The sequence below is a fragment of the Talaromyces stipitatus genome, genomic scaffold (assembly GCF_000003125.1).
Source record: "Talaromyces stipitatus ATCC 10500 scf_1105507295491 genomic scaffold, whole genome shotgun sequence".
Taxonomy (NCBI): Eukaryota; Fungi; Ascomycota; class Eurotiomycetes; order Eurotiales; family Trichocomaceae; genus Talaromyces; species Talaromyces stipitatus.
The window spans coordinates 844,302-861,925 of NW_002990122.1; the positions used below are offsets into that span (position 1 = coordinate 844,302).

The 17,624-nt window shown below is 45.3% G+C and overlaps 6 protein-coding genes across 6 annotated transcripts, besides 4 other annotated features; 4 read left to right on the forward strand and 2 right to left on the reverse strand.

Moving 5' to 3' along the window:
- Nucleotides 1-1,782: 1,782 nt before the first annotated feature.
- Nucleotides 1,783-2,756, reverse strand: TSTA_110250 (uncharacterized protein; the record flags this gene model as incomplete). The annotated part of the gene is made up of 2 exons (XM_002488556.1): nucleotides 1,783-1,964; nucleotides 2,321-2,756. The coding sequence occupies 2 exons, from the start codon at nucleotides 2,754-2,756 to the stop codon at nucleotides 1,783-1,785; spliced, it is 618 nt and encodes a 205-aa protein (XP_002488601.1).
- A 1,828-nt stretch (nucleotides 2,757-4,584) lies between these two features.
- TSTA_110260 (uncharacterized protein) lies at nucleotides 4,585-5,151 on the forward strand (the record flags this gene model as incomplete). Its single annotated transcript, XM_002488557.1, has 2 exons — nucleotides 4,585-4,819; nucleotides 4,853-5,151. 2 exons carry the CDS (start codon nucleotides 4,585-4,587, stop codon nucleotides 5,149-5,151), a joined length of 534 nt encoding a protein of 177 aa, XP_002488602.1.
- A 1,226-nt stretch (nucleotides 5,152-6,377) lies between these two features.
- On the reverse strand, nucleotides 6,378-8,558 carry TSTA_110270 (glutamyl-tRNA(gln) amidotransferase subunit A, putative). The gene is made up of 6 exons (XM_002488558.1): nucleotides 8,221-8,558; nucleotides 8,072-8,170; nucleotides 7,671-8,002; nucleotides 7,203-7,603; nucleotides 6,718-7,140; nucleotides 6,378-6,655 (listed from the first exon to the last, which is right to left on the reverse strand). Exons 1-5 carry the CDS (start codon nucleotides 8,514-8,516, stop codon nucleotides 7,012-7,014), a joined length of 1,257 nt encoding a protein of 418 aa, XP_002488603.1. The 5' UTR covers nucleotides 8,517-8,558; the 3' UTR covers nucleotides 6,378-6,655; nucleotides 6,718-7,011.
- A 2,172-nt stretch (nucleotides 8,559-10,730) lies between these two features.
- Nucleotides 10,731-11,991, forward strand: TSTA_110280 (uncharacterized protein; the record flags this gene model as incomplete). Its single annotated transcript, XM_002488559.1, has 2 exons — nucleotides 10,731-11,623; nucleotides 11,670-11,991. The coding sequence occupies 2 exons, from the start codon at nucleotides 10,731-10,733 to the stop codon at nucleotides 11,989-11,991; spliced, it is 1,215 nt and encodes a 404-aa protein (XP_002488604.1).
- Nucleotides 10,992-11,071: a sequence feature (C-rich).
- A 361-nt stretch (nucleotides 11,992-12,352) lies between the features above and the next one.
- Nucleotides 12,353-15,667: a mobile genetic element.
- TSTA_110290 (uncharacterized protein) lies at nucleotides 12,618-13,285 on the forward strand (the record flags this gene model as incomplete). The annotated part of the gene is made up of 2 exons (XM_002488560.1): nucleotides 12,618-12,681; nucleotides 12,711-13,285. The coding sequence occupies 2 exons, from the start codon at nucleotides 12,618-12,620 to the stop codon at nucleotides 13,283-13,285; spliced, it is 639 nt and encodes a 212-aa protein (XP_002488605.1).
- On the forward strand, nucleotides 13,322-15,943 carry TSTA_110300 (endonuclease/reverse transcriptase, putative; the record flags this gene model as incomplete). The annotated part of the gene is made up of 2 exons (XM_002488561.1): nucleotides 13,322-15,128; nucleotides 15,408-15,943. 2 exons carry the CDS (start codon nucleotides 13,322-13,324, stop codon nucleotides 15,941-15,943), a joined length of 2,343 nt encoding a protein of 780 aa, XP_002488606.1.
- Nucleotides 15,944-15,976: 33 nt separating this feature from the next.
- Nucleotides 15,977-16,034: a microsatellite.
- Nucleotides 16,035-16,299: 265 nt separating this feature from the next.
- Nucleotides 16,300-16,331: a microsatellite.
- The last annotated feature ends 1,293 nt before the right edge of the window (nucleotides 16,332-17,624 follow it).

Here is a 17,624-nt window from a genome sequence, read left to right on the forward strand (position 1 = left end):
TAGGACTGATTCCCAAAAAGGGAGGAGAAGGATAATCACCATGAGTAAAGGGGATATATTAGGTAGGCGAAACGGAATAACTAACATTCCGGTGTTGATACTCAACACCTGGGGATTCCCATACACACAGGTACGTTTACGAAACTACACCAAGAATGACGTGCGGGGAATCTTGTGTCTCTGTAACAACATTACGAAGGATATATGTTATGAGCTGACCTCATGAGCATGTTCGGGCAAAGCCCTCACGGATATCGACAATAGCGCCTCCCGCCGATCCCCGACAACCCCGAACATGAAGCTATTCCCAGATCAAGAGTGGACAACCAATATCCGGCCGGAGATTGACAATAGCGCTCCCTGCCGATCTCCGACAACTCCAACAATCCCAGAAACCTCGGACATGAGGCTATTCCTAGAGAGAAGTCCGTCAGAAGTTCCCGATTCCCCTTGCCTATATAATATTGTACATGGCGCGAAGAACTTGTTGTTTTCTTTCTCTTTCCTTTCCTCATGTTATGTTTTCTATTCGAATATGCCCTTATAGTGAGCATTAGACGGGACTAGCCCGTAACAATATATATATAGATACGTTCGAGAGGGATCACTAAGGCTAAGTACTAAGGTAGGGTTTGGAATGTCAAGGTACTGAAATCTATCTCTTTGCTTCCGCAGCATGCATTCATTCATCGACCACGACCAGCTGAATATCTACACTTTGCCACTTTTTGTTTCCCACCCAAACTAACCCTAACCCTAATATATTGGACAGGTATGTTGGTTATTACTCTTGGAGAAAATAATAATAATCACAAGAAGGAACATTCAAGATACAATATATGAGCTACAGAGGGTTTCACAGCTGGTACAGCGTTTCTGTAACAGTAGTACAGTACTAAAACCACACAACATGATATCTGTGACAAGCCACCCCAAATAGGGGTACAACATGAGATCTCCTGTCAACGACTCCTGCATGCATAGGTCTCGGAGCGCACCACGAAGGACTGGGATTACAGAGCCGCTCGGCGGTTCCATAATTGTTGGAACTGCACCGTGCTGGGCACGGTTAGGATCAGCAGTTCCACAAACAGTGTAAACAGAGGAATCATGTGATGTGCATATTTTATGTAGATTCTAAGTATAGATTTACAGGTTGTGACTGTTACAAGACCAAAACAATGTTTAATAACGGTAAAATTCCAAGATGTGTTGGATTAGCTAAGCTGATTCAACCAATCAGATAGAGGAGATTTGTCAGCCAATAATAGCGAGCCACACACTGATCCACCGAATAGGGGGTAAAAGATATCTTCCACCTTGACTGTACTTAGAGACAAGAACAAGAACAACAAGGATCAAGGATTCACACATCTTGTGCATACATAATTTGATACGTTGAGATAAACCGCTAGAGATTGTTACATACAATCTAACAAGATGAGCATTTTATACATCCCGAAAAGGAAATTCTTTGCAGAGTAATGCATGTGCAGTTCTACGTGGTTTGAACCGCACCACTCCGAGGCCTAACCACAATATATGCAATAGACAGAAAATAGCGTATTGGAGCCCATTAGGCTCGATGCCTCCGGGCATAATTGAGTTACTACTACTAGCAATATGCTTGTGAGGGGTGACGTTAAGGAGCTGTAATTAGCGGGATGCTCAAGACCTTATGGAATTCGTTACGCATCGCACCAGGTCGACCAGTTTTACAGTCAGCTACTTGATTGGATTGACTTCAGCAACTGGTTTTGTTTTGGTACCGTACATGTAACTCTAATTAATCTTTTGCTCCTTCCTCGATTCGGCTTCACCACCAAGCGACAAACTTATCTTTTGACATATCTGAGTATAGAACAAACGTTCTTGCCGGACCACGACCACACGCGTAAGTGTATTTGGAGTAGGACGCATAGATAATGGAGTAAGGATAAAGTGAAGAGCCGACTTCAAAATGACTTCAAAAATTGTATAATATGTGTATCATAGTTCTAGTTACAATCTCTTATATGCTGTGATGGCGTTCATTCTCTATCCTAAGAGGTAACTAATCGAGCAAAACTAAGCATGAGGAAAGAGGGAGAAAAGACTCGCTATGCCGCTCGTAAGGATTCTTTTTATATGTGCGTCCGGGGCCTTGTCGGTGCCTATTTAGGAAATCCTGAAGACAAAGGAGGATATCCCCGTTAGGGTCATCCTCTTAGGGCTTAGGGCTTCGTCCAGGTGCCGGCAAGGTCCGTACGATATCCTGCTCTGTAATCCAGCCGTCACATATGCTAGGGTTCCCATACTTGATAGCACAGTTGTTGGGTACCCGTCGCTTCACCTCCCCCCACCCTATTCGGACTGGGTAGAGTGCTGTTTAAACCCATGGCATTCATTTGAGCATTTGCTTCTGAGCTTACATTCCGATAAACGAATTTCTCTATCTGATTTTGCAGAGATTCATTGACCGATTGCTGGGTTTTCAGGCTGTCCTGAAGCTGAGAACATATGCCTCTGAGTCTGGAAATTGTTTTGTCTCGAGCTTGGCTCTCCATTCTTAATAATTGGACCTCTGCTTCCAATTTAAAAATGATTTTGTCTTTTTGTTTTTCTCGAGCGCAGCTCTCCAGGATCTTCGACTGGACCTCTGCTCCCGATTCCGTTCGCGCCTCCTTGTGGTTTTCATCTTCTCGAGCGCGTCGGACCTCCTCTCGTAGTCTCCGGATCTCTTCTTCCAATTCCATTTTCTCCTCTTCCAATTTCATTTTCTTATTTTTTTCATTTCTTCGAAATTTAGCCTGGGCGTCTCTGTTTCTCTGTTGTCTAAGTCGCCGTTTTAGTTGCTCGCGCTCTGGATCCTTCAGGATATTTGTCAGCACATCAACTCCATAAAAAAGCACATTTCAGTATACTGTATTATTTTTGAGAGGAATAACACGTGAGCACAGGACTAACATACAGTCATGATCATTTGTGAAATCAGCGCACGACAATAACCCTAACCCCCTCTGTCTTCTTTCGAATTTCTAACTAGACCCTAGAAAGTTAGATTAGCTGGCTTACAGCCAATAGTAAGTAAGATATGTTTGAGCAATAGTCTTACTTAGCTCCCAACAATAAGCTGTGATCAAACGAAAAAGTTGTCTCATTCTATTAATCATACAGAGCAGCCTGAACTACAAATACCTTTATTGTTTACCTCGGTCAGTGTTAAATTATGTGATCGGTTATGGATCTTTGTCATACATATTCCAAGTGATCTGTAGATACTGACTCTTTCGTTGTAAGCTAATGCAGGCGACTAGTAATGTAGCTTGTCTTCGTTTATGTAGTAGCGCTTAGGTACTGAGTTACGGTACCGACTCAATGGCTCAGCCGCTCTATGTTACATTAGACAAGAAGTATATGTACCTACTATCTCAACTAGTGTGCGAGCATGAGCTCACAGCATTAGATCTGAATTGTATTTCATGTGGTCAGCCGATCCTTACGTAATACTATTACCGGGTCTCGATCGAAATTCGACGTACATAGATTATAACTCAGGTCCTACTCAATAGTAAGCGGGTGGCCTGTTCGAGGGTGTGTCATCTTGCTATTAGCTCTGGTACGGTTATTTGCTAATTTTTGGTCAATCAAGTCTTTCTATAATTGGGGTCTTTTGTTTGGGTTATCGAATCCTGAAGCCATTTTGCATTGAAACACGGTTTTGCATTAGGCTTGTCAAGCAATGTGAGACCCCGCAACTAAACGGTAGTTAACTAGTATTATATTATTACATAAGAGTTGGTTAGTTGATGTTTTGTAAAGCAGTGCCGGAAATTAATTTTAGCAAGGGGAAAGCAGTTAAAGTCAGTTAGCGGGCAAACTGATTATGTGAGTCTGCTTTACGTGAGTCTGCTTTACGTGAGTCTGCTTTACGTGAGTCTGCTTTACGCGAGTCTGCTTTATGTGAGTCTGCTTTATGTGAGTCTGCTAGAGTGTGACCTCATCGATGAAGTGGTCACATAAATGATAATTTGTATAGGAACCATTCTCTAATTTCAATTTTGCCATTGGTTTTAATTCCAAGTTTGCCAGCTTTTTCGTTTTCGCGATGTACCAAGCTAATTGGGAGATTCACCTTGACGTCATATATTTTTTTTGACCTTGAACCTTGATGACTTCCATGTACATTATTATTAATCATGTTTGTACATAATACATAAATGGTTCTGGATGGACTACTGCGACTTTACCACTCATATAACTAATAGTACCACTAAGTTTATGTAACTCGCCTTTTATGTAAAGGGTGTGATATGGACACCTAATTAGAGATGATAAACAATGATCATCTATATGGAATACCCAGGTGGCCAGCTCGTTTACATGACGCTCTTACCAATTACATTATTAAATATCTGTGGTGTTTTAACGATTTCCATTAACTAGGTCATATTATGTATGGGATAGTTACTATATAGCCCTGCAAAGTTTATAATAATGCTTGGTCTCCCCTGATAAACCATGTAGTCCAGGTAAACCTCCCTCTTTATAGTTGCAAACTCTCATGCTAAGTTCATTTCATAAAGTGCTGGACTGTGGTTGATCATGGAACGCTCCCATAAAAGCCGGACGAACACACAATATTCATTCAAGATCAAAAAGCCCCTCGGAAGTACCTCCAAATATCCCTATGAGAAGGCTCGACAGTGGGTCAACCGATCTCCCGAACAGAGGCAACAAGAAGTCGCAGAAAGAAATGGAAAAATCACGAGGCCTTTGAATGCATTTATGCTCTACCGAATGGACAACGCTTCGTATATTCGCGAGAACATCGAAGGGGGTGACAATCCAAAACATATTTCTATTATTGCAGGGCTAAGTTGGGCTTTGGAGCCTAAAAAGGTCAAAGAGATCTATGCTGATCTCGCTTTGGAAGATCAAATACGCCATGTCGAAGCACACCCTGAGTATAAGTTGACTCAACGGAAATTTGCCAAAACCGAAATACAAGACAGTGAGAGATGGGAATCAGCTTTATTCAAGCATATGGATGGCCATTCACATCGGCAAACAGAATTCTACAATCCCAGTGAATTGGATTTTCCGCTATTTACATCTCCTTTATTCCAGCTCACAGACGAGGACTGGGATAACTCCGGATATGTCTTCTGAAGCTATCAAATTCCGGTATGGCATCATGGGTACTGGTGGTACGTACTTCCTTTCCATACATGCTAGAAAAGACTACGTATACAGTATAGTATATCGTCAATATGTGTTTTCATGCTGATTCTGCTAGATAACCAGGATACAACCAGGCAGAAATATGGACAGCTCACTTTAGAAATCTAGCTAGCTAGGAAGCTGCCTTGAGCCAAATATTGGGCATTTTGATCCCAGTTGATGAGGAGCCAGGGCTCAGAAATGAATGAGGTAGTAGTCATAGTGTATTGAATATATACCTTCCAAGTCTATAGTTTGTGCTGGATCTCCTGCAAATAAGCTCGCTAAGTGCCTATATAAACCCTGCCTTTAGACCTGATTCAAACCGCATACTCGTCTCGTATTGTGTAGATCGCGAAACAGCAATACAGGCCCACGTTGTGCTAAAAGATCGTATGAGTTTCCCCTCGGGCTTTTACAGAATAAATCTCGTAGACTTGATGTATCAAAAATGGAGTAAACCTAACTGCTGTCTCGCACATAGAGGTCCCAGAACTTGATGTCAAGCTCTCAGAGTATGAGAAGATCCTACCATTTCGTCAGAGTCATGTTTGTGACAGTACGCAGTGCAAATTATACGGATCTAGTTGTGAGTGAATCTATAGTGTGATACTACCGAGAAGGTGAGCTCGTGGAAGAAGGTATGTAAGGAACCAAGAAGAATTGAAGAGGACACTCATCCATACACGGCTGCCTCATCTGAGTTGCTAGTTCTTATCGCTGTTGGCTCGGGGATAGAGAAATGAAAGTAAGGACGAATATGTGAAAGGAAAGAGAAGATGAATAGGGACTTTGGCGTGGGATAGAGTTAGGTCTCCGCACCCTCAGTGATAATTCTCGAGGCAGATTCTTTGGGTTCGTACAGTCCCGACTTGATTCAAGGTACCACGATTCTCGCCTTACGAAGTTTAAAGCTACGCGTTGTACGTCACGATCGAACAATGATAGTACATATCTACACCCTTTCCTTCTTACATCCTTTGCTTCGGACCTGTAGATTCGATTTTTTACTTTCGGAAATGCCATCAGGGTCGACATCTTTACCACCCAACAGCTTGTAGAAGCACTCATCTTGAAAAATATTCGACAAGAAACCACATTGGGGGAAGTTAGAAGTATCTGCAATTACATTCTCCAATCTTGGTATGTCTATATACTACAAGAGAAGGGCAAGGTTTTCATAAGTAGGCAAAAACTATCACAGGGATAATTGTGATTTGGACGAATGTGCATTTTATCCAATAACACAATGCCAAGAGATGGAACAGTCAAGACATTTTTTTAAACGCTACCTTACCAGGAAGAACTTCTGTGCTGCGTTTAGACCTGTGTAATGCTGCCACGGCCCATTCAAGGAGCCTCAAATCGCTTCCTGGGGCTCCCATAAGGGAGACAACTATCGGCATTTTTTCCACCTTTCCAGTGATCCGAGATTCGTATCCGGTTTGAGATACTGAGAATCCCCATCAGAACTTGGCTCAAATGTGCTCGAAGAAGAACGGATATAGTGCTTACTTGGAATGGTCAATTCAGGTGCCCCAAGAATGGGAGCGATATACGTTGGTGGAAGACCCGGAACCTCCGGACTGCTATTCCCAGGGTATTCATCTCGATATCTTGGTTTGATATTATCAGTATGAATTGCCATGAGCATTTGACAGGACGATGCATATTGCTCTAAAAACCAAGTCCGAAAGATGGACATGCGTTTCAATATCTCATTATGCTGTTCCATGGTGACTTCGCTACCCAGGTCCCTTTTCGTAATTAAAAAGGTGGTGAGTAGAATGACCATAAGATATCGGAAAGTCAATACGCATACCAGTATTTTCTTACAACCTCCGTCACAAAGGGTGGATGGCCATGAAGCTCATGATATCGAGCTCTAAATTTACCGAACGAGTGATAAGCTGCATAATACCACCCATGGCGCATTAGCTCCAAAGAGGATTTTGTCAGTAGATACCAAGTAGACGCGACAGCGGGGTCACAATGCATACGTTGTAAAGATATTGGTGTAAATCTTTCTCGTCCACAGGTGCTGTCTCGCGCCAATCACTTTCGATGGAGATGATACGATACGAACATCCGGTCGCTTTACATACATCATCAAGGAAATTTTCCATCGCACGAAGCTGTTCAACATTATCTTCAGGCATAAAATCTGTTGGATAGAGAATCACGAGTTCGCCTTCATCTATTGAAGCTTTGTTGTCTTGCTCTCCCGAAGGATGTAAGGCTCGAAAGACATCGGGAAAAATATCAAGACCTCTTCCATGCCAGCCAGGTGTGTCCAATTCCGCCCATGCTTTGACTAATCCTTCATCCGATATTGAACCGGTTGAGGGGCGGAACCCGAAGATCCCAGTTTGAAGCGCCGGTATTCGGGCACTTCCAGTAGCTATTTCCGTTCATACAACTATCAATAACTGATGGTCAAGATGGACAATTTTTGAAATAAGACGTACTGTCACTGCATATCGACAAATCAATCCAATGGTAGGCTGCAACTGCAGCAGCACTTCCACCACTGCTGCCTCCTGTGATTAGGTAGCCGTCTCCTCGCGGATTAAATGGCGCTTGGTAGTCCACACTTTGAGTCGGATGTTCCATCATGGCAAAGGAACTAAGATGGGTCTTTCCAACTATAGTAGCGCCCGCTGCTAGCAACAAAGATATGGTATCTGCGTTATTTTGCTCGATGGGATATGTCTCAAAATACGCACGGTTCCCAAGCGTCGTACAAGTACCACTAACGTGATAGTTGTCCTTAACAGCGACCCTCAACCCTTTAAGGAGTCTTAATAAAAATTTAGTTAGTTTCATTATCGCGTTTTACTAACCACGTGTCAGGGAGCTAGATTCTTACTTGGTAGTATCTTTTGATGACGTGAAATAGGATCTTGCGGGGACAGCAATCTTATGCGCTCGATAAGGACTCCCAGCCGCGTTAACCTCAACGAATCGACTAGCAGCTAGCATTAGAAACACATGTATGTAAGTATATGGTTAGCCTACCCGTCCTTATGTAGGGAAGGCCACAGAGCCTGCACAAATGCAAGTTGAGTGTCAGGGTAGGCCTTAAACACCGAGTAATAATTGCCTTTAACGAGACAGTATGGTCCGGTTGCAATACCCAGGTCATGCTTATATAAAACCACTTTGAGGGTGTTCCATCTCTCAAAGAGGCTTATCACATCAGGCTCCAAATGGACATTATCTGAACAAACGCCACCAAGCACGATGCACCGAAGAAAGTCAGTATGAAAGACATCGTCCTTGTCCAAGACTTCCTTTCTGCACTGCTCTAGCATACTTGTTTCAATTCCCTGGTCCCTGGGAATCCCTATGTACGTCACTAGCGTGTAGGCCTCATTCGAACCCTCGGGCTCACTTTTCGAAAGTGTTGAGATAAAGTTGGTAGGCAGGCTCGCAGACGGTGTTGTTGACCTTGCGAGGTACTGGCCTTCATGTATTCTGAAGCAAATCATTGGTCTACTCCGAAACTATGACTGTTGCTACCGCTTTACAAGAGAGACTAGATCTTGTATTGTTTGTATGTGATGTGGATGTGGATGTGGGTGGACCCTTCCGTCTTGTGAATTGAATTCCCAGTATTGGAAATTAGACCAAGCTATTCCTGTTTGGGATAGACACAAAGAATCATATGAGCATTGTGTCGGATTAGTCGGTTTATTCCAGGCCAATCCTGAAGAGTGTTTTACTAGGATCAAAGAAAAGAAGTGACTAGCAAGATTGTATCTGTTGAGTTCTGTCTCTCTGTCTCCATCAGGTTTCAAAGCCGGGTCCTTTATAGACACCTTTGGCGGGGTGATTTGTGAGCTATCAGGAGGGGTAAATATTGGGCTGAAATCTATGTGCCCAGATATATGCCTAAAGGTGCCTTTTAGACCTGTAAGATTGAACAGTCGATCTTTCTGCCTCGTTTGAAAGCTGGATTATCTGACACATTGATCACTAGGAAATTTCAACGATTGGATTTATAGCTCGATACGAGAACGATCTTACAAATTAACTTTACAGCCTACATCTAGAAAAACAATTGAGAACAAATGCTGGTCTCTAGTGAGTATTCTTAGGATAACAATGGCTATCACATTTAGAAGGGAATCTTAGAAGAATGCAGAAAGGTCAACGTGGGTTAAAACTGATTGCGCTGACCTTACCTGACTTAACTGTTAAATTGCCAGCCCATGATAATAGCTATTATTATAATGAGAAAGATTGTCGCTGTACAAAATAGGGGTGTACACCATTGGCTCTCTGTGCCAGTTGGTTCCTGTGCTCTGAACAGGGGTTTTTTGCTGATTTCTTGTGTCGTAACTGTCGTTCTAGGATCAGGACTGGGACCACCCGGATAGGCTGCTTTTGTATAGGGTTTTGTTCTACGAACATCAAGACGATCAACGCTGTCCTTCCCATCTTCCTCTGGAGGTACAACCCGAATTTTAGGAACTTCTTGATTCATTTTGAGTGGCAATGCTTTTGTGTAAAATGATTGATCCTCCGGTATTTGTTGGGGATTTATACTTTTGATGGCCATAATACTAGAAATAGATTGTCAGCAACCATAGCAATAATCACTACGTGGTGTTGTCATTCTCTCTAGTAACTTAAATTACTTAGTATTATGTTAAATACGTACTGTCGCGCCCGAAATGTCCTTTATAGCCCTGGACACAAGAGTCATTTCGCAAACCCTAATTATTTAACGGCGCTAAGCCTAATATAGGTAGTTCTAAATACATCGTTTGTATGGAACTCGTACTGGTAGTGGTAAAAAAGTGTATTGTAGATACAAACATGTCTAGGAGCTTCGATTCATTGCAAACATATCAAACACGATGACAGGGTGTAGATCTGGCAACTTGTCAATATCTCGTCGTCCGGTATCTTGTAAAGCTATCCAGACAAGCAGCTAAATTTCTGTGGCACTAACTCTATCTATGAAACATTTCTCGTTTTATCATTGAGGTTCGAGTTGCCAATCTTATGACTGGATACCAGATGTGTAAGAGGCTAACTGTTGATGGCAAGGCTCCTAGTACGTTAGGTTCGGGACGATGGCAGACAACTCGCAGTCCCCGTCAGTTGATCCATAGGTGGTCGCCCCCCACTCCGGGCTACTATGCAGATTCACATGTATACTCCCTTAGTCCTTCCCCGCATCCTCTGTCGCAGGTACAGCAACCCCTCGGGTTCCTACAGTCAGGTGAAAGGAAGGAGGGAGCCGAATATGTTTGCTATTGTCGGAACGTGAATATCAAACCTAGCGCGTTTCGGCACTGGATATCAGTTAGTCTAACGCGGCACGTGCGTGCCGCGTATATATGTAGTTAGCTACTCCCCGTCCCCCTTACTCTTGGAAAAACGATTTTCGAGTTGATAGGCGACTTCCTTATAATTATTTATATCAAACAGTCGGAGGCTCAAAATCCTCAACCCTCTCTACCACCTAGCTCCCAGGAGTGCAGCCTTTGACGCGTCTCAACGCGCCCGGCAACACCATGGCGCGTAAAGGCCCTGGTACAGATGGCCCTCTACAGACAGTCCTTCTGGAATCCACGTCTACAGCCACAACAAGAGCTTCTGAAGGACAGAAGATCTTCAGCCCCATAGCTGTATTCCTTGATAAACACCGCAGCCAAACCACCGGCCTTGCTCCTCACCTACTGAGAGCCCTCACCGCTCTAAGTGATGACCTCGCCTTGGTAGCTCAACAACATTTCAACGCTTATATCAGCGGTATCTTGACGACCTTCATTCTACCTGCCCTGTCCCCTACCCCTTCCTCTTCCCCCACCCTAAATCCCTTACCCCCTTCACCCCCTCCCTCACGTCCCCCCTCAGGTCTTAACCAGTCAACTTATGCGACTATTACCCAACATGCCCTGGTCAAATCAACTCCCACCACTCACCCTAAAGTCTCCATCAAAAAGCCTATGCCTCTGGTGAAACAACCCTTTCCTGACATCTGGCTCTTCGTACGCCTCCCAGCTGACCATGCAGCCAGAAAAATGGAAGCCTACGCTATCTACTCTAGCCTACGATCTCAACTAAACTTAAATAGTGCAGCACTAAAAGAAGTCCAAGCTACAAAGACTGGCTTTGCACTATGCCCCTCATCTCCAGAAGCCCTCCTAGCCCTTGAGGCCCAAAAAGAGACTATCTCTGCATTCTTTGTTAACTGCCAGATAGAACGCAGCTCCCGATGGGTCTCGTACCGAGTCACCAACGTGCCAAGGAAAATTGGCCAAATCTTGGATGGTCAATACTCTCTAATCCCTGTCAATCCTACACTACTATCCTTAGAAATTAGCGAAACTACAGGGCTCAAGCCTATATCTATTAGCGAGACCACTACGAGCGCTGCCAACCCTGATACTCTCTCCTCAAGCTGGTTTGTCAACTTCCCAGAAGGCACGAAATCACCACTGCCTATCCAGCTACGTCTTTTTGGCACTATCACCAATGCTCGTCACCTCTCTAAGAAAACAACAGTTATTCAATGCACACGATGCTGGAAATGGCATAATGCACGATCCTGTGCACGCCCCTCTCAATGCCGACTATGCGGCTCCTCAGAGCATACTGAAGAGGGCCATGTCAACCGCTGCACAGCCCTGGAGCCTCATCAGTGCCCTCCCAGATGCATACACTGCCATGGACCACATCCTGCTGATTTCCCAGAATGCCTTCTGCGCCCCAAAGGCAATACTAAACATACTAAAGCTCAACAAACAGAGATCCGCAAATCCTGCGCCATAAACCTCGCAAAAGCTCGAACTGAAGGAGGATGTAGCTCTCAGCTCTCTATAGGCACACAAGAAACATCTATGGCATTAGATGAGATGCCATCACAGCCTTCAATCCATGAGATTATCTCTCCTTTCCGTTCAGTAACCCCCCCACCTCGCGCCCCAACTGAAGATCCTCCCATTACAGCTCGTGTAGTCCGTTTTACAACCCCTCAACTACAAAACTGGTTCGCCTCTGTTCTTGAACAGGAGCTATGATCTATCACTATCCAACTCAAAAGGCGCCTCTCAAAATCCTACAGTTAAATGTAGGGCACGCGCTAGACGCACATGAAATAGCCCTCACATTGGCATACACTAGCGACATCGATATTATCCTAATCCAAGAACCATATACATTCAAAGACCTCAGCCGACAGATCACTAAAAAACATCCATCATATGAATGCTTCTCCCCAACTGATAGCTGGGCAATAAGTGGCCGACCACGAGTCCTCACCTATGTCTGAAAGAAGAAAGGCATCCGGACCTCCCAGCTACGCCCCTTTACAACTGACACTAAAGAAGCCTCGGATCTCCTGTTCCTTCAGATTTTTTCGCCCACAGGAAAGTCCGCTCTGATAGTTAACATCTATAATGCCCCAGCAGGCTGCAGCAGAGCAGGTGAAGCCGCGAAAGCTCTCACAACCCTGCCAGAGGCGTATTTCCCTCAAACAACGATACTTGCAGGCGATCTCAACCTACTACACAACAGATGGCAACCCTCGCTACAACGCAGCCCTACAACTTTTGCAGAGCCGTTTATCAACTGGCTGGATCTCCAGGGTCTAGTACTCATTTCCGACATAGACTGTCCCACACATGAAAGGGGTAACGTGTTAGACCTCAGTTTCGCCTCAAGCCCTCTGGCACTCGCAGGAGCCAAAGCTAGCATAGCGAGCCACTTAGATGCTACCTCAGATCATCAACCACTAATTACCACTGTTCCATGGGATCAGAGATACAAGGAAACAGCTCAGAAACTGAGATTTGACACACTAGACCACACCTCCTTCCTCTCGCTCCTCGCCTCTAATCTCGCTGGCACCGAGAGCTCAGACGCAACAGAAGAAGATCTTGATGCCCTTGCTGAAAAACTGACATCTGCAATCCAAGGAGCATATAGAGGCTCTGCTAAGAGGACCATGACACAAGGCATAGGACAACCATGGTGGAACGAAGACTGCAAGAAAGCTTTACACAATTACCGCTTAGGCCTCTGCTCAAAGACAGACTTCCGCAGGATAACTAGATGGTCTCAATGACAATTTTGGCGAGAGAAGCTCTCTACGGTAACACAAATGAAGGATGTTTTTGACATGAGCAAATGGCATAAGTCTACAGGCATCTTCCGAAGCCCTCCACTAAAAGATCTGCTAAGGCCCAACAGCCTCCCAGCAGTTACTGTACACGAGAAACGAGACGTACTAGTCCGCAATCTTCTCCAGAACTCGGCAGAGGCAGGAGACATACCTCTGGACTCCCCAACAGTCCCTTCCACTAGTCTCTACTTCCCAGATATATCGATGCTACAAGTGGAGGAGTCAGTACTTCAGGCAGGAAACACAGCCCCTGGCGCAGATGAAATCCCAACCTGCATACTCAAAGTAGCCTGGCCTCTGATCAAAGATAAGGTACTAATGCTATATCAAGGGTGCCTAAAGATTGGTTATCATCCTAAATGCTTTCGACACGCAATCTTAGCAATCATCCAGAAACCAAAAAAGACTGATTGGTCTTCACCTAGATTATACAGACCAATCGCTCTCCTATCAGTACTTGGCAAAGGACTGGAGCGCTTGGTGGCACGGAATATGGCATGGATCTCTATACACCATAAAGTATTAGCAAGGCAACAATTTGGGGCTCTCCCACTAAGATCTGCAACTGACCTGACCACATGCCTAACACATGATGTTGAACAAGCGCTAAATCAAGGCATGACTGCCTCACTCCTTACCCTAGATGTCAAAGGCGCCTTTGATTCCGTACTTCCCGGCAGACTGATCCGCAGACTACGCGAGCAGGGCTGGCCTACCAATCTCGTTCTCTGGATTGCCTCCTTCGCTACTGGAAGATCAGTTCAGATCCGACTCGATGGAGAGATCAGCCCCTCAACAGACATTACCTGCGGTCTTCCACAAGGATCCCCAGTATCTGGCATTCTTTTCATGCTCTACATAGCGCCTCTATTCCGTCTAGGAAACCCAAGGAACAGATTTGGTTACGCGGACGACGCAGCCAACCTGGCGATCTCAACTTCTCTTACTACTAATTGCGAAGCCTTATCAGACTCACTTCAAGAAGCTCTTAATTGGGGCGCTGCAGAGGGCATTACATTTGCACTAGATAAATACGAGCTTCTTCACTTCTCCCGACATAAAGCAGACCAGGACCCAACCCGCACACCTTCAGTGAAAGCTGGATCTATTACAATATCAGAAAACACTAAACGGCTATATCTACGATGGCTAGGAATCCTCTTTGACAAAAAGCTAACGTTCAAATGGCACGTTAGAGAAACAGCATCTAAAGCCCTCACTGTGGCCAACGCTCTTCGCTCTCTAGGGAATACTGTTCGAGGAGTCAAACCTGATTTACTACAGCAGGCTGTATCAGCCTGTGTACTCCATAAAGCATACTATGGCGCAGAAACCTGGTGGCCAGGACGTACTCGCCCTGGACCTTCCCAGATTTCAAACCGAGTTGGAGAACATCTTGAGAAACTAACTAAAGTAATACTAACAGGCGCAAGAGCAGTCCTTCCAGTCTTCCGCACAACCCCAAAGCCAGTCCTTTATCGAGAGTCTGGATTCTCTCCACCAGAAATCGAACTAGATCGAATAGCCCTCCTTGCAACTGTCCGCCTACGGCGCCTCGACCCTTATCACCCACTTCGAAGACGCGCAGAACAGATCGCTAGTAACGGCCGACAAACCAGCCGATTTGCCCGCCGTACACTGGCCCTCCCAAACTCTGAACAGATAAACCCTCTCCAATACGCTCCCTGGCACCCTCGCGAGCCTCGTGGGAATGCTCAAGCTCGAATAGGAGCTCCCATGGGACGCACTAAGGAACAGGCAGCGGCTAATTTCATGGCTTTTCAACGTACCATCCCTAGCTCAGATATTGTAATCTTTTCAGATGGATCTAGGCTAGCAGACGGACGTGCAGGGGGTGGCTATATTGGACTTCAAGCACACCATCAGTTCCTCCGCTCCTCACTCTTATACGGACACGGGAAAGAGGTCTTCGACGCCGAAGCAGAAGCAGCTCTAGCTGGCGCTTAAGCAGCAATAGCGTACCCAACAGCTCAATTTGCTACCAACCTATGGATCTACCTTGACAACCTGGAAGTTGCCATACGCCTTCTATCTCCCTCTACAGGATCTTCCCAAGAAATCTTTGAATCCTTCCGCACCCTTGCAGCCGCCTGGCCATTTCGCAAAAGGCTTCCTCACACTAAAAGCGGATCTATCCAAATCCGATGGGTCCCTGGACACGCTAAAATCCCTGAGAACGAAGCGGCTGATCTCGCTGCCAAAGAGGGAGCTGCCTCAATCCCTCCTGCTCCTCACAAATCCTCATACGCCTCGCTAAAGAGATACGCCAAGACTCAATCCCTATCCGCTGCTCAGTCACAATGGGAGAAGGTGGCTATTGCGGCCCATACTGGTCATGGAGACTTTGCAGACTACCATGAACGCTTCAACCATGATGATGCTTATCTTCTCTGCCAATGCGGAGCACGAAAAGCACCTCTGCACTTCTTCTTCTGTCATATAGCTAAGAGACGAGCCCCTCGGCCTCCTGGGCCCCCTTCTGAGGTCATCTCTTTTCTCTTAGGCACTGCTAAAGGAGCACAAAAGCTAGCCACATGGCTAGCAGAGACTCACTTCTATGAGGATATCTGCCCTCGCTAACCTCTCCTTAGCACCTAGCTAAGACAGCCCTACTCTTCCTTTATATTTCTCTTCTCCTTCTTTCTTTCTCTTCTCTTCTTTCTTTCCCTCTCTGCAAAACTTACTGTTCAGTTATAATAGTGGTGGAGTAATAGGTCATGGAGTGTAGGCGGACCATTGCAGCTGGCAAATACCTAAAACCCACTCAAAGTGGACCTCCCTGTAAGACCACGGCAGCTATGGAAATGCGCCAAAGAGTCTCTTATTTGTATATAAATCTGATAAAACCTGAAACCCGAGGCTTACCCCTCGGCGGCCTATGTCCCAGTAGGGATCGGTGGGAAGCGTGCGAGTCACGAACCACGGCCGTTAAATATACACACACACACACACACACACACACACACACCACTTACTCTTGGGGGGCAGTCATCAATATCAGGAATTCCATACCATATTGATCAGGCTCGTCAGCTCGTCGGAATAGCTGTTCTACGTGGCTAGTGCTAGCGACCTAGACGTAGATAAACCGACAGCTATACAATCGCGTGGAAGCTCCATGTCAGTGATAAGAGATCAGGCAGTCGCACTGCAAAAGATCTGGTTGTAGCTCCCAGTATTTACTGGGAGGAAAAGCTAAAAGCCGTCCTTGAGGAAATGTTACACACCAAGAGCAAGACAGATCACCACTTTCGATTTGAAGGGGCGGACATTATCGTATCGGTCAATGATCGAACGCAGACTAACTTTGAGGATTTTGCGAGCTCCACGAACATTGATTGGCTGCTAATTGAGGCAACTGTGTAAATGGGGCCACTTGCCTCGTATCAGAAAAACACTTACCACCTAACTGTTCATTCTCCTTTCCAGTAATTCCTGGAGATCGAGTGACAGCGGTGGAGAGATTTTTCAAGTGGCTGATATCACAGTACACTAATGAGTCGTACATAGCTGATTTTCGGAGCGCTCAGGATGTAATCATAGAAACTCGTATGGATCTGGAACTAATCCTCGAGTATCCAGAACCCGAAACCTTTACGAATGAAGGGATACCCAAAGGAACTGCGCTTCGTATCATTCGTGAGATTCCCAGATGGGCCGAATATCTGGAACAAAACTCGCCCTCTAGGGGGATTTTGGAGGACATTGACCAATAAATAAGAGTATCTATGGCTGAGTTGGTAAGTCTTATACTCTACCCGTGTGTTGATATGATAAAATCAACCGCGGTTTCGGGGCGTGCTATCTGTCCTTTCGCTAAAGAAACTCGCTTGTAGATCCTGTTAACCCAGCCGCTTCCTGTTCCTTTGTGCGTCCCATAGGACCTCCTATTCGAGCTTGGGCACTCTCTCGTGGCTCGCGAGGGTACCAGGGAGCATGTTGTAGAGGGTTTATCTGTTCAGAGTCGGGGAGGGCCAGCACACGGAGGGCAAATCGACTGCTTGGTCGGCCGTCTCTGGCTACCTGTTCTGCGCGTCTTCGAGTATTTTACTTGATATTCCTTCTTGTCCCTTATTTACAGGGGAGCTTTGCTTATACCCCTCTTCGCATGGCTTTTTCTCATGATTGAAGATGCATAGTACCAAATGAGGCTTAGATCCTATTCCGTCAGACTAGCTGTTTCAATTTGTCCAAAGATTGATATAAGAATAAAGCGTGCGCAAAGAACAAATCACAGCCATGGTGATTAATATTGTACTAT

Bases quoted from the DNA above. Each gene is read 5' to 3' on its own strand.
- TSTA_110270 (XM_002488558.1), bottom strand. From the start codon at position 8,516: ATGCTAGAGCAGTGCAGAAAGGAAGTCTTGGACAAGGACGATGTCTTT. The intron at 8,003-8,071 runs GTAAGAATCTAG...ATTTTTATTAAG, and splicing joins TCATCAAAAGATACTACCAA to ACTCCTTAAAGGGTTGAGGG. The intron at 7,604-7,670 runs GTACGTCTTATT...GAACGGAAATAG, and splicing joins TTTGTCGATATGCAGTGACA to CTACTGGAAGTGCCCGAATA.